The 16037-nt window shown below is 35.0% G+C and overlaps 1 protein-coding gene across 1 annotated transcript; it reads right to left on the minus strand.

Annotated features, from left to right (window-relative positions):
- Positions 1–356: 356 nt before the first annotated feature.
- On the minus strand, positions 357–6072 carry LOC133296079 ((-)-germacrene D synthase-like). Its single transcript, XM_061495028.1, has 8 exons — positions 6030–6072; positions 5369–5445; positions 2228–2516; positions 1662–2034; positions 1351–1569; positions 1096–1234; positions 761–1012; positions 357–723 (listed from the first exon to the last, which is right to left on the minus strand). Exons 1-8 carry the CDS (start codon positions 6070–6072, stop codon positions 436–438), a joined length of 1680 nt encoding a protein of 559 aa, XP_061351012.1. The 3' UTR covers positions 357–435.
- Between the last annotated feature and the right edge of the window lie 9965 nt (positions 6073–16037).

The following is a 16037-nucleotide window of genomic DNA, read 5'->3' on the forward strand; positions in this document are numbered from 1 at the left end:
TTGTCCACTCTTCAAGCCCAATGGGCTCTTGTGTAAGGGGGCGTGTTGAGATATATAGTCTCACATTGGTTGTATGTGCAATTAATGTGAAGTTTATAAGACCTTGGGCACTCCCACCCTTTGAGCTAGCTTTTGGGGTGGTGCATCCCAAGGTTGTTTACACTTTTCACTTTTTGTTTTTGGGGCTAGAAACTTAGAATTAATGAGTTGTTCTTTTACTTCAGTTATGGTGCTATTAAGTCCGTACAAGGCATCTTTAGGAGAAAGATTAATCTTCATTATATAAAACATTGTTTATTATCATTTTACAAACTCGCCATTCTTTCATTTCTCTTTTTTGGTAGAAAATTCTAGCTGCCCTGATACCAATACACCCAATATCACATATACTGCAATAACTGTTTATAATACAGTTGAAGAAGCAAAGCCCTTATCTCATACTGGCAATGGCTTCAAGAGGATATCTGCAATTTCTTTCTTTGTTGATTCTTTAGAGTGAGTGTAACCATCTCCTTCTTTGTAAAGCACATAAATTACACGTGACAGGTTGAGAACTACCATTAGAAGAGGCTTTGGCATTTCTGTAGGGTCAAGCAATTCCTCATTGATATCCTTCCAAGCACTCGTCACTCGTCTATATAATTCGTCAATGGCATCTTGTTTTGTGACACCATGTTGCTTCATGTTCATGTAGCACTCATGTTCATTGATTTCCTTCATGTTGTTTAGAATATGAAGGAAATTAAATCTTGGAATTAATTACCTCGTTGGAAACAATATCATCCATGAGTCTGCAAATAATTTTTGAAGAATTAACAATTTTAGGGTCATTGGTTAACCATTGGAAGGCCTTTTCTGTAGCAATATCTCCCATCCCTATGAAGGTTGTTGCTGTGAGCATACGGTAAGCAGAACTTACTAGTGCAACATCCATATACTCTTCCATTGACGGAGTATAATTGTGATTGAACCATTTAGCCTCAGCAAAGTAGGCTCGGGCCAATCTTTTCATCTGGTATGGACACCACAATAATTTACAAGATTAAATTTAAGTTATTACAACTTCGAAAAAGGCAAATAGAATCAGAATTTTACTTCATTTTTTGCATAGATTACACAGAATGCTCTTCCTTCCTTGGCCATCTCTTGTTCAATTTCTTTATAAACATCCAAGAGTGCTTGGTAGTAAAATTTCATGTACTCTGGCACAAAATCCCTGCAGCTGATATCCCACCTAAAATGTCCATTAATTGTGAAAAGGTAATCAAAATGTTAACAGGTTTCACCCAAGAAAATAATTCAGTTAGGAAATAAAAGTGATCATTTCGTAGTTAATTTAAAACCCCAAACCTTTCTATTGCTTCAGTGAAAAGTTGTAGCTCTTCAAATGTACCATAGACATCATATATATCATCCATTATTAATGTCATAGATATCACCTTTGTCATTAGCCTTCTACCGATAGAGTATTGGGAATCAAAAAACACTCCCAATATCCAAAAGTAAGGTTCCACAATCCTATTGCGTGCAAAAGGCAGTTTTGTTGCAAAATCCAAATCTTTCCACCACCTAATTCATTGACCAATGCATGAGTCACTTGCATGTTGAAACAACGGATGCTTTCTATTTATTTATTAATGTGTTGTGGTTGAAGAACTTACATTGAGATATTGCCAAGTTCCTTCTGGTGTGTCTTTTGGAGGATATTAAAATCTAATTTGGCAAAGAGGAACAAAGTTTCATCATGTGAAGGATCTTCCTCATAAGTAGAAATATAATGCCTTGCGACTAGCCTTGGTAGGTTCTTGCGGAGTGGTCGTTTTAAGGCATGATTGACTTTAGCAGCAAGAGAAGGACTCAAATGTGTGGTCATGAACTCAAGATGTGAGGTAGTGAAAGCAAGCGCTTCATCCAATATGTCTTCTCCATGAATGCTGACATGTGCAGCTTCGTATAAACTTAGCATTCCCTCAACATCAGCAGTAATAGTTTCATTGAATTTGCCTTCCTCATTCTTGAACTTCTTAAAAACATCTGAAATTTAATATCCCACCATAAGATACATAACTTTTTTTGTATTTATAAGATACATAATTTTTTGTTGTATTTGCATTGTTAATCCATTTTCTTATTTGCTTGAGTTCTCATGTTTTCTTAATCTTGTATTATATTTTTCCAAAAACTTTTACAATTAAAATGTAATAGAAGTAGATAAGGTGGGGCCTACCAGGTGAAATGTGGTATCCGTGTTGCCTCTGTAACCTAAAGACAAGGGCAAGAGAACAGAGGTCTTCATTGAGAGCTATTAGACCATTTTCAACATAACTATTGTGAATACGTTGCAACACTTCACCAATCTCATGTTCAAAATGATAGTGTAATCTCAAACGTTGGATTGAATCAATCAAGGTAGCTTCCCTCAAGGGCCTTAAGGCCTTCTTATTCCCTGGGACTAGCTTCTGTCTTACTTTTTCTTTTAGTATTATAATTTGCTTCTCCATTTTTTCATCCACTTCCTACACATTAAACTTTTGTTCTGTTAGTAATGACAGTAAATTTTTATAAAATGATGGAGAGAATCGTAAAATTGATCACAAAGTTAAAGTTCTTCTAGAGACACTTGACACGTACAAAATACAAAATACAAAATATGAGTTTATACAAAAAAATAAAAATACAAAATATGATTATGACCGTTAGATCACGAGTATGATCGAATTATGTCTGTGCATATTGAATATCGGGAAGGTTATATTTATAAATTTTTTATTTACAAATTCTTACGAACTACACTATGGTTGTGCATGACAACCTTCCCAGAATTAATTTTTTTTTTAATTTATGTTCTTGGGAACAGAAATGGATAGAAAACTCGTTTAGTAAAATCGATTTATTTTTTGTTTCCGGGATGAATCGGTTTGATTTTTGTGCTGAAAAAAAAAAAAATCAGAAAATTTCTGTTTTTTTTGTTTCCGAACACAAAATAAGAAACATTCATCTCTCGCAATCATTATTCGCCTCTACCATTATCACCACCACCACCATCTGTTGGATAAGTGGCTTTAATACTCAAAAGGGGGGGGGTGAATTGAGTTTTACAAAATCTTTTCGTAAAGTACTTCCTTTTATATTTTAAAGACTATTTTTTCAATGAAGTGATTTAATAAGGAAAAATCTAAGTGTAGTGATCAACAAAGTAAGCAAGCGAATATATAAAGACAATCTAAAATGCAATTTTAATACTTAAATAAAGAGATTAAGGATAGAAAAATTGCAAACTAGATGTATCCTGGTTCGGTCACCACTGTGACCTACGTCCAGACTGAAGCCGCTCGATCAATTCTTTTCACTAACTATCAAGCTTGAGGGTTCTTGACAAACCACTATAACCTTTCAAGACTTCGGGCTCTTGATGCCTTACACTTTTTCACTTCAAATTTTCTTAGAAATTTGGTGACTTTTCAAGTGTATAGGGTTCACTCCCCTAGTTACTCAAGTAATCAAAGGAAGGTGTTTAATAATGACTAAGTACTCTCAAAGTACAAATAACACAAGTTGAAGAACAATGGTACATGACACTCTCACAAGAATAAAGCTCAAATAGAGTTTATGATCAAGAAGACAAGAATGATGCAAATAGGATGAGAATTAATGAGTAATAATGATCAAGAAGTGTGTCCCATCAATGGGAACAATAGTCTCTATTTATAGAGGGCCCCCAGGGCCTTTTTCCTACCCATTTTCGCAAACTAGCCGTTTTATAGCCATTATTTTTGTCTTCTGTACAGTAGGTAATCGATTACCATTGAGTGGGTAATCGATTACCATGAAGGGTAATCGATTACCATTGTTAGGTAATCGATTACCAACCTGTTGACAAGTTGGATTTCGCCCTAAAATAGTTTTCTCTTGATTCACATTAGTTTCAAATATTGTTTAAACATTTTAAGAACATTGGAAAATGTATTTTCATGCTAGGAATGTATTTGAATGTCAATTGATGATTTAATGCATGTATTTAAAAAAAAAATTGAGCTTCGTTCTTGTAAGGAATCAATTTACAAATAATCCTAAGTCTTATAATATATTACTCTGAGTTTGGACTTAGAGACTTCTCTTGAAGCTTGAGTCTTGATCTTGTTTAGACTTCTTTTTGATGGTTGCACCTTGAAGCTTTCTTTCCATGCTTGTTTGTTATCATCAAAATCGTTGAACCTTTATGTTCTTTTCGTAGAGTGCATTGGTTCTACACCATCATCCCGACACAACCACCTCCACCATCGTTGCTGCCGCTATCATACCACTAGTGCCGTCGTCATCATCCCCCAACACCACGATGCCACCGCCACCGCCACCTCCACCCATCACTACCACCGTGCCACGTCACAACCACCACAACTACCACCGTCGCCACCACCACTATCACCATCACCATCACCACCACCATCACCATTACCGTCATCAACCACCACCACCATCATCGCAACCACTGTCGTCACCACCACGACGCCACCGCTACCATCACCACCATTGTCACCAACCACCACTACCATTACCGCAGCCACTACCATCACCACCGATGCCGCAGCCGTCGCCACCACCACCATTGTCACAGCCACTACTGTCACCACACCACCATCGCCACCATTTCACCACCCACGCTACTACCATCACCACTAACACTGTCACCTACCACCATCGCCACTGTCACAGCCATTGTCGCCATCACCACCACCACCATGATGCAATCACAACCACCACCACCATGCCACCGCTACCATTGTCGCCGCCACCAATGCCACCAACCACCATTGTCGCAGCACTGCCGTCACCTCCACTACCACCATTATCACCGTCGCCGCAACCATTACCACCTCCATCGTTGTAGCCACTACCGTCACAACTACCATCACTATTATCATCACTATCGTGCCGCCGTCGCCACCACCACCACAACCACACCATATGAAAAGGAAAGTGATGATCCGAATTTTTTTTTTCAATAGAAATTATTTTTTATTATATTATTTGTTGTTGTTATCAAAACACAATTCTCATTCTTAGAAACTGTTACAAGGCACAAAAATAGAAAAGAATTGTTTCTTTTCAGAAACAGTATTAGGGAATAGAATGGTTATCATGCACACCCTATGTATTCCCGGAAGTACACTAGGTTACACTATGTACTTCCGGGAGTAATGGTGTAATTTGAAAAAACTTGTAAAAAAAGTTTGTAAAGAAATCCTTCACCATTGAATAATATATATATATATATATATATATATATATATATATATATATATATATATATATTTTATAAATATGCATATTGAATATATAAAGCTTAGTAAGAACAAATTCATATTACCGTAGGCTCCAAACCATATTGAATAAAATGATCTCCCCAAACATTGGGATGATAATTTGCAGAACGTCGAGAGTAGTCGGCGGAAGGTGTTAACGAGCCGAGCCGAGCCGAGTTTTGGTCTTAACGGGCCGAACCTGTGTTCAAATGTGTCAGACTGGCCTTAGCCTGTTACCTGTCACGAATATAATATCAGCATGTGGCTGACTCATTTACAAAAAATAAAAGCCTTGTTTATCCTGTTTAAAAAAAATAAGACAACAAAAATTTATCCAAACAAAATATACAATCAACAGCACTAGTAATTCCATAAATATTCATAAATTTAATGTATATCCAAATAGCATAATATAAAACAAAATCATTTAAAAAGTCTATTTAATTAATAAAATGGGATGAAATGAATTGAGAAGAGAGAGAGGGCTATCACAAGTAGTATAAAAAATAAAAAAATAAATAAAAAAATAATATATTAGGCAAGTCTGAGAGGCTCTAAGGTCGAGCTTTTGAATTGGAGCCTAAGACCTTTTTATTAAACGAGCTTTTATACAAGTCCAAGCCTGGGTCCAACAATCAATTTTAGACATGTAAGTTCAGGCCTTCACGAGCCGAGCCAAAGGCCCCTGTAAGGCCCTGGCTCGTTTAGCACCCCTAACGGAAGCACTACTAGTTAGAGGAACTGGTATTGAAGTGGCTGAAACAGACATAGTTTTCTTTTCGGGGTTATGCCTGTTGAAAGTATGCCTACAAAAGCTGCAAAGTGGGATGTTTAATCTAGACTTTAAGAGTTTGTTATTTCTGTTTTAGTATTTGAAATCTGATATGTTGCTGATTCTGTTTTTTAAGATTAGGATGTTATTAGTCATGCCTATAAATAAGGACATATCTGATTTGTTTAGTTAGATTTTAACTCTATTTAAAGAGTTATTCAATAAAAGTTAATTGTATTCTCTGCACAACACTTTCAACCCTATTTTCCTCTTCTTCTTACTTTTCTTAAAACAACAAAATGGTATCAAAGAGCTTTATTCAGAAGGATCTGTGAGACTGAGTGATAAGCCCAACCACAATTCCTAAACACAAACCCAAACACACACAAAACCTTTTCAGAATGAATTTAGAAGGTTCATCCATTCCAATTGTGCTTCCAGATTTGATGGTCAAAATTATCACCTCTGGGCTATTAGAATGGAAGCCTATCTTGATGCAAGTGACCTTTGGGAAGCTGTTGAACAAGAATACGAAATTCTAACCCTGCCTGATAATCCTACTATGGCTCAAATCAGAAACCACAAAGAGAGGAAGCAGAGAAAATCAAAAGCAAGAGCGACCTTATTTGCTGCTGTATCATCCACTATTCTCACCAGAATAATGACATTGAAAACAGCCCACGAGATTTGGGATTTTTTGAAGCAGGAGTACGACGAAAATGAGAAGGTTAAAGGGATGCAAGTTTTGAATCTGATCCGAGAATTTGAGATGCAAAGGATGAAGGAATCAGAAATAATTCAGGAATACTCCAACAGGCTTCTTGGTATAGTCAACAATGTAAGACTTCTTGGTACTGATTTTTCAGATTCTAGAATTGTTCAAAAAAATTTAGTTACAATTCCTAAAAAGTTTGAAGCCACAATTGCATCTCTGGAGAACTCAAAGGATATGTCAAGTATTTCCTTGGCAGAACTATTAAATGCTTTGTAGGCACAGGAACAGAGAAGAAAAATGAGACAAGAAGAGGAGGTACGAGGTGCTTTTCATATAAAAACAAAAAATTCAGGAGGAGGCAAAGATAAGAATAACAATAAATGGAAAAGTGAGAGGGGTTAAGGATCCAACAAGCAGCAATACGAGACTTTCCCTCCTTGTCTACACTACAAAAAAACAAATCACCCTCAAAGAAAATGTTGGTGGAGGCCAGATGTCGTGTGTAGAAAATGTGGCAATATGGGACATGTAGAGCGGATCTGCAAGTCAAAACTGGAAGCAACATGCTTTGCTACAAGCAACAGTTCCAGTGATTCATGGTTAATAGACAGCGGATGCACAAACCATATGACCAATGATAAAAAGTTGTTTATTGAGCTTGACAACACCATTGTTTCCAAAGTAAAAATTGGAAATGGTGATTTCATTTCAGTCAAGGGAAAATGGACAATTGCAATAGAAAGCTTAACAGGTTTGAAACATGTTTCTGATGTCTTATATGTGCCTGACATAGATCAAAATTTGCTTAGTGTTGCGCAGCTTGTTGAAAAAGGCTTTAAAGTCATATTTGAAGACAAATGGTGCTTGATCAAAAGATACAAAAGGAAGAGATATATTTAAGGTGAAAATGAAAGCTAAAAGCTATGCTCTTAATATGATGGAAGAGGAGCAATTAACTTTTTCAAGTACTATCAGCAACACTAAATTATGGCACAAGAGGCTTGGACATTTCCATCTTGCTGGACTTCTATACATGCAGAAACATGCCTTGGTGAAAGGTGTGTCATTTATTGAAGACAAGATGGAGGATTGTGAGGCTTGTCAATATGGCAAGCAAGTCAGAAAATCATTTTCTCAAACAGCATGGAGAGCAACACAAAAACTGCAGCTGGTACATACAGATGTTGGAGGACCTCAAAGAACATCATCTTTAAATGGTAATAGATATTATATTATATTTATTGATGACTGTACTAGATTTTGTTGGATTTATTTCTTTAAGTCCAAAGCTGAGGTTGCTAACATTTTCTGGAAATATAAAGCATTGGTGAAAAATCAAAGTAATTGCAAATTGAAGACAATAAGGTCAGATAATGGGAAAGAATATACAAATGATGTTTTTGACAAATTTTGTGAAGAGTCTGGAATTGAGCACCAACTTACAACACCTTATACCCCACAACAGAACGGTGTAAATGAGAGAAAGAATAGAAGCATTATGGAGATGACAAGGTGCATGCTACATGAAAAGGAGCTGCCAAAAAAATTATGGCCAGAGGATGTAAACACTGCAATCTTCTTGCTAAATAGACTCTCTACAAGAGTTCTGCAGAAAAAAACTCCATTTGAAGCCTGGTTTGGCTACAAGCTTTACAAAATTTAAAAAAATTTGGTTGTTTGTTTTTCTTTTGTTCCACAGGTTAAAAGAGACAAACTTGATAAAAAGGCATAACCTGGAGTTTTCATTGGATACAACAGTACTTCCAAAGCTTATAGAATTTTCCAACCACAAAATGGAAAAATTCTTGTAAGTAGAGATGTCAAATTCATGGAAGACAAACAATGGAAATGGGAGGAGACAATAAATGAGTTGCCAAAAATTCCACAATACTTTGATGATGATATAGATGACCTTCCAGTCAGAGGTACAAGACCGCTATCTGAAATTTATGAAAGGAGTAATGTAGCTGTTCTAGAACCTGCAGATTTCAAAGAAGCAGGGAAGGATGACAAGTGGATAGATGCTACGAAGGAAGAGCTAAAGATGATCGAGAAAAATGACACGTGGGAGTTAGTGGACAGACCTCAACACAAGAAGCCTATAGGTGTCAAATGGGTTTATAGACCCAAACTTAATGCAGATGGTTCTATAAATAAATACAAGGCTATGTTGGTGGTGAAGGGATATGCTCAGATGTTTGGAGTAGATTTTTCAAAAACATTTGCTCCAGTTGTACGCCTTGATACAATCAGAATGTTGCTTGCCTTGACTGCACATAAGGGATGGAAAGTTTACCATTTAGATGTAAAGTCCGCCTTCTTAAATGGTTATTTGCAGGAGGAGATATTTGTGGAGCAACCAGAGGGATTTCTAGTCAAGGGACAGGAGGATAAGGTCTACAAGCTAAAAAAGGCTTTGTATGGTCTTAAACAGGCCCCTAGGGCCTAGTACAGCAGAATAGATGATCATCTTTAAAATCTTGGATTCATCAAAAGTTCAAACGATGCAACATTATATGTGAAGCTGTCAGATGCTAATTTAATTACAGTTTCAATCTATGTTGACGATATGCTTGTAACAGGAAATGATGAAAAACTAATAAAGGAGTTTAAAGCTGAAATGCTTCAAGTGTTTGAAATGACAGACATTGGCTTGATGACTTTTTTCTTAGGAATAGAGGTGAAGCAAGATCATGATGGAGTCTTTATAAGCCAAAAGAAGTATGCAAGGGAAATACTAAAAAAAATTCATATGGAGGACTGCAAAAGCACTTCTACTTCAATGGACCACAAGGAGAAATTTAGCAAGGATGATGGAGCTGATAAAGTTGATGAACAACATTACAAAAGTCTAATTGGTTGCTTAATGTACCTTACTGCAACCAGGCCTGACATTGTATTTGCAGTAAGTATACTTTCAAGGTTCATGCATTGTGCTAGTGAAGTGCATTTTCAAGCCGCCAAAAGGATTGTGAGATATATTAAGGGCACTATAGGTTGTAGTGTTAAGTATTATCACTTTCAGAATTTTAAGCTTCTTGGATATTCTGATAGTGATTGGGGAGGCTCAATTGATGACATGAGAAGCACAACTGGTTATTGTTTCAGTTTTGGATCAGGAGTTTTTTCATGGTGTTCAAAAAAACAAGAAGTTGTAACTCAAAGCAATAACGTGTCGAAATCTAACATTTTTTATAATTAACGTGTCAAAGTGTCGTATCGTGTCGTGTCTCATGTCAATGTCAATGCAACAAAGCTTAAAAGCATGAAATATTGTGTTCCTAATTAAATTAACTTATTTTAAATGTAAATTATTTTTCAATCAAAACGTTAAAAACAAATAAAAAAAGTCATCCATAATAGTTTGACATTTTACTGTTGTGAATTGTGAGTGGGGTTATTCAACCTCTAATAGCACACTTATTTTTTTATTTTATTTTTACTTTTAATGATTTTTTAAATTTATTCTCATTCAAAAAAAATTAAATTGTTAATTTTTATTATTTATTGTCACATATAAAGTCACTATTCTTAAATTTTGTCTTTTATCACACACGTGATTTTTACGAAAATAATTCCCTCATCATTTCCGAAGACTCCTTTACTTCACCATTCTTTTGTTTCGTATTTTTCATGTGCACTCCAGCAATCTATTGAAACTTTGGAGGAAAATGTCTATCGTTTAAAAGGATGGTCATTTTAAATGAATGTAGTGTATTTTTTTAAATTTTAAATTACAAATTTTTTCTTTCACTTTTTTTTCTCCCATAATTTATTTGTTTATCTCTTTTATAAAATTGTAAGTGTGTGTCCTTTGAAAAATACACACTTTTCCCTTTAACTTTTTCCTTCAATTCTTGTACCACACATATTTTTATCACCTTTTTTCAGTTCCTCTTGTATTGCACCTGTTTCCTTCAATATCATCGTTTGTATCGTATGCCTGCAATGCTTCTAGCTAGTGGCCAACCAATGATAGGTTGCTCGAGGCTGAAGCTCTTCAACAAAGAGCTCGAGGCTCAGTACCTTATAAGAAGAAACGCTCTTGTCGATATGTATCGTAGAACCTCCAATTGAGCTCGCCATTTGTGAGAAAATTTTCAGTACAAAGGGTGTACCTAAATAAGAAAAAAATTTGAGACATGGACGAAAATATAAAAAATAAAATAAAATAAGGATTAAAATGAAGAAATAAAAATATCCATTTTAGTAAATGGGTGTACTGGTACACCCGTAGTATTAAAAATTTCCCTTCCATTTGTGCACCCAAAGGCGGATCTACTTGCATTAGAAGGGGGACAAGTGCCCACCCTTAAAATATGATGCAAAAATATAAAAATATTTTTCTCCTAAAATTCAAATTTTCCCAATTTAATTGAAGGGTAGGATATTGTAACAATCAATTAGGGTTACTACCAACCAGCTTCACCGTTATATCGATGATGTTGATCCAACGGTTATATTTATTTCTATCTTTGAATGGTTATGATTCTCCATATTTAATACTTTATATTTTTTTCACCTTTTGTATGATTATGAACGGTGAAATTGATTGATAATAACATTGGTAGTAACTCTATTCCATACCCCTCGTATTCTACCCCTTTAATTCCCCTCCTATTTTATTTCCCTGTGAGTTTTTTTTTCTCTCCTTCACTTTCATTATCTAAACCTAACAGCAAATAACTCTATTTCATACCCATCGTTTGCATCTACATACTGATTCATCTCCTCTCAAACCTCCTCGAACATTTGCTTCTTCCTCCATCGTCAGTCCAGTTGAGTCGCAATTCGTCCATATCTAGATCTAAATCAGACCCAGACAGCCGGCAGCTACTCACAAGTCACGTTCCAGACCAGACCCAGATCTATATGTACTTGAACTTATATATTAAGTGCTCACCCTTCATTAATTTCCTGGATCCGCCACTGTGTGCACCAACAAGCTCCATTATATTTTTAATGAAAAATATGTAAGATCCATACGGTGCAGGTTTATATAAGGAGAAAAGAGAGAAAGAAAAACCATAGGTCTCACATATTTTTATGTGTATGAAATAAATTTATCTATTATAATATGAGAAATAATAAATCCATATTATAAATTGATGAGTAATAAGCCATTTTTTCCCTAATCAATGTCTCTGTTATAACCAATAAAGCCCGACACAAGTGGTAGATAGCTGGATCATTTAAGTATACTGACAAGGGTTCGATTCTTGGCCGTGTGTATAGAAAAGTCTTTGTTGGGAGAGGTTGTACCCATGATCGTGTGATCTCTATGCCTCGAGGGGATTAATCATTGTCTTTCGGCTGAGGGATATGTATAAAGGGTTCCAATGGTATATTTAGGGATCAAAATATATAGTTTAAAATCGAAAATTGGAAGAAATAAATTTGTATTAAATAAAAAGTAAATACTTTTTTTGGTCCTCAGCAAATTTCACGATACCTGCTTTAGTCCCTAGCAAATAAAAAGGTCCATTGTGGTCCCTAAGAAATTCAAAATGGACCCATTTAGTTGAAATCACAGTCCCTCACAAATTCAAAAAACACTCATATTAGTCCTCAAAAGGACTAAAATGGATCCATTTTGAATATTTTAGGGACCACGATGAACTTTTTTATTTGCTAGGAACTAAAACAGGCATCGTAAAATTTGCTGAGGACCAAAAAGAGTATTTAGTTTTAAATAAATAAATAAAAAGGGAAGGAAAGCACACTTGTACGACATTCTGAAGACGACTCTCTAAATCATATGGCCCAAAATTAACATTATGAGTTGGAGTCTCATCGTCCACTAAGATTAAGCACGTTGTGAACTAACGGTACAGAACAATAGCATATTATTCACGTGAACGAGAGGTAAATAAATAAATAAATAGATAAAAAACACACCAATATCACACATATCACAAGCGTCCCAGTAGTAAAAAAAAATATAATAATTCTTATGGACCTACCTAAGAGGCCTATATTTTAGAAGGTGTAAGAAAAAGCAATGGAAAATGAAAACTAAGACAAATAAAAAAAATCATCAATCAAGAATGTTAATCCTAAGGTGATAGCTACAAACCTGGATATGAACCCCCGGAAGAGCCTCAAATGGTCCAGAATTCCATTACACATATGTAAATTTTATAACTAAGAGGTAAAATCTATAGGTATGGGGACTTTTTCTCTCTCTATTGTTATGCTATCACTATGCACACACATCATCCCTTTGGCTAACGTCGTTATTCCTGGTGCACAATGATCTGCTATACTAAAAGGCATCTAATTCATAGATACTTGAGAGAGCATCTAGATCCAACATAAATATACTAGTCTTGGACTAGACATCATTGTCCATAGGATAGAACATTGACGCCGTCTATGGAGAACGATAAACTCCTACCCCCACGACCACCTATAGTGAAAACGAGAAGCAACAGTTATCAACAACCGTAGCATCCACATCCACCTCTACCACCATCGGCGGGCCCGGTTTTGATGGAGTAAACCACTAATGTCCAGAACCCGAATAATGGATCCGCATTCTATTGTGATGCGGTCCACGTTAGTGACGCAATTTTGCTTTGATCATTTAATCATTCATTCGATTTGAATTTTTTTTAAATCCAATCTAATTTTATTCGATCTGGATTGGATCGATTTTTGATTTTTCGAAAAGCCTAAAATTTCAGTCATACAAATCACTAACTATATCAAAATAAAGTCATTCAAAGTTACAAACCACTGAAAGATTCAAGTTTTCAAACTAAAACAAGTCTTAAAACTCATAAAGAGTTAAAATAGATTAATAGACAATAAAAAAATTAAAACAAGATAGTTTTCTATCAACATCATCCAAGTTTCCAAGTCTACAAAACAATAAAATTCCAAGCCACCATCTTTCAAAAATAAGGAATACATAATACATTGAATTTGTAATTCCTTGTCGGCCGCCAGTTTGTTAACTCACATTTGGTACTTAAAGCGCAAAATAATTAAATTTTGAAGTGGAAGACTTACTTTTCTTTCATTTAATTCACCTACATAACTTAATTTTTACTTTATCTTAAACTGTACAGTCTCATACCTATACAGTATTATTACCCATTTACCCCATGACCATAATTAACAGTTAAAACCTATTTGAATATGATAACTAGTACCATTCCGGATAAAATCTCATAGACAACATGACAGCTGTAAATTTGACTAATTCAGGAATCTCGATCTCACTATTACATATCACCTGATAGACAACCAGTTCAAACCACATAAAATATAAATAGACATCCATAATATGGCTCCATGCCATTACTGATATCAAACTTAATATTTCATACGTACATACTTTTACACCACACATTCTAAACCTATATTTACATACCTCATATACATATATCAACTGTACAAATGCATGATCCTACGTCATGCCAAAATAATATACATTCATCCCGCTAACAACACAAACATGTCCAAATACATATCCAAAATATCTAAACTCTCATCAGCCTGATATATCTACCCATGTATCACTCTCTTGCCCTTAGAGGACTCTTCAGCTGCTGCATGTGTACTTGAAATATATTCTCAAAATGCGGGGTGAGATACAAAATCTCAGTAAACCCAAGGTTTATGGTGTGGTCTCCACCCATGAATTTACTTTTTTGGCATAAATGATAGATAACATAGTGTAACACCCCATCTCGAGCCAGTTTGTTAACAAACTTTATGGTCATAAAACTTAACTTAGTTAATTAATTGGCGAAAGACTTTATTTATTTTATATCACTATAGATTACCACACACTAAGTAACGTAAAATTTTTTCTTTTAAAAGTCTATTACATAATTATCTTTCTAACTTATTAATTCCTATTTTATTCTGATTAATTAATTATTAATTAGCAACTATAAACAGTCACTAATATCTGCCCGAATATAATAACTTGTATTATTCCTAACAGAAAAACAGACAGCATGACGACTGTAAATTGAACCTTTCCAGGGACTACATTCCCACAAAATACACACACCTGATAAACAGCAAGTCCAAAACATATCAAAACTACATACAACCATAATCCATAACTATATATATACATCACCTCGTAAGATGGCTCTATGCCATAACTATGCAATCCTACGTCATCCTACATATATATAATACACCCTATTGTCATAAATATACACATTTGCATATAGGCTAGTATAGCCTCCAAAAAGACTATCTGATAACTATGCCTCATCGAAATATCATACAACCAAACTAGAGTAACATTTATACATAGCAGACTCCCAAAACAAGCAGATAACATATATGATCAAATCTACTCATCAACCACGGGCTTCTTTACCTAAAAAATGTCCCCATAATGCGGGGTGAGAAATAATCTCAATAAAATCGGGGTTTATAGAGCAGTCCCCACCCAAGAGCCCACTTCCTGCAAAAAAATATCAAGTGCCCAACATAGATAATACCATATAATGCATATTAACAATTTCGTATCATATTCCTTTTCTGATAATTCTTACTTATTCTTATATCATAATTTCTTATTAATCTTAAATCTGTTCATATCATACTCATAAGGTCTTCATCTTATTCTTATAATATCATCTTATTGTATATCTTATCATATCTACTAACATACTTATAATGATCAGAAAACTAAAGTTTCCACGGCCATACCTTATGTGCACCGTGATCATATCCTTACACGTTTCCTCTGTTCGTAAAACATAACTTATACTTCCAGGATTGTATCCCATTGAAGATCATATCAGATTAACTTATCATAATATATTGTAACATATCATAAATAACATCATATGCATGCACTATATGAATGCAACTATGCAAAGTATCAATGTTAACAACAGTTATATCCTTACGGAAACCATAATCGCCACTGATAATGGCGGAACAGCAAAAGACGGAGAAAACTCCTAAACTGAAAGCTTACCTGAATGCTTTCTGTTTCTACAACTGGTTTTTCACGAAGTCTATGAATTTAGCTATCCACGTCTAGTCCGTCTCACAGGGTTCAAATCTCTGGGATTCACACCTCTTGCTTTTCACTGGTACCATAATTAACGTACTGTTAATGACAGTTTATTATATTATTTTGAGTAATCAACATTCTTTTGGTTATAAATGTTCATTAACGTAGTGATTCCAACAATTCTTTATTAATACAATAGATGACATACATACCTTCCTTTTAAAATACAAGTCGTAATAGACCCTTAAACTA

The sequence above is a fragment of the Gastrolobium bilobum genome, unplaced genomic scaffold, assembly GCF_033153095.1.
Source record: "Gastrolobium bilobum isolate Gb01-03AN ecotype WA unplaced genomic scaffold, APGP_CSIRO_Gbil_v1 utg52841, whole genome shotgun sequence".
Lineage (NCBI taxonomy): Eukaryota > Viridiplantae > Streptophyta > Magnoliopsida > Fabales > Fabaceae > Gastrolobium > Gastrolobium bilobum.

Bases quoted from the DNA above. Each gene is read 5' to 3' on its own strand.
- LOC133296079 (XM_061495028.1), bottom strand. From the start codon at position 6,072: ATGTCTGTTTCAGCCACTTCAATACCAGTTCCTCTAACTAGTA. The intron at 2,517-5,368 runs GTAATATGAATT...TTTAATGTGTAG, and splicing joins AATATGGTTTGGAGCCTACG to GAAGTGGATGAAAAAATGGA. The intron at 2,035-2,227 runs GTAGGCCCCACC...ATTAAATTTCAG, and splicing joins CGGATACCACATTTCACCTG to ATGTTTTTAAGAAGTTCAAG.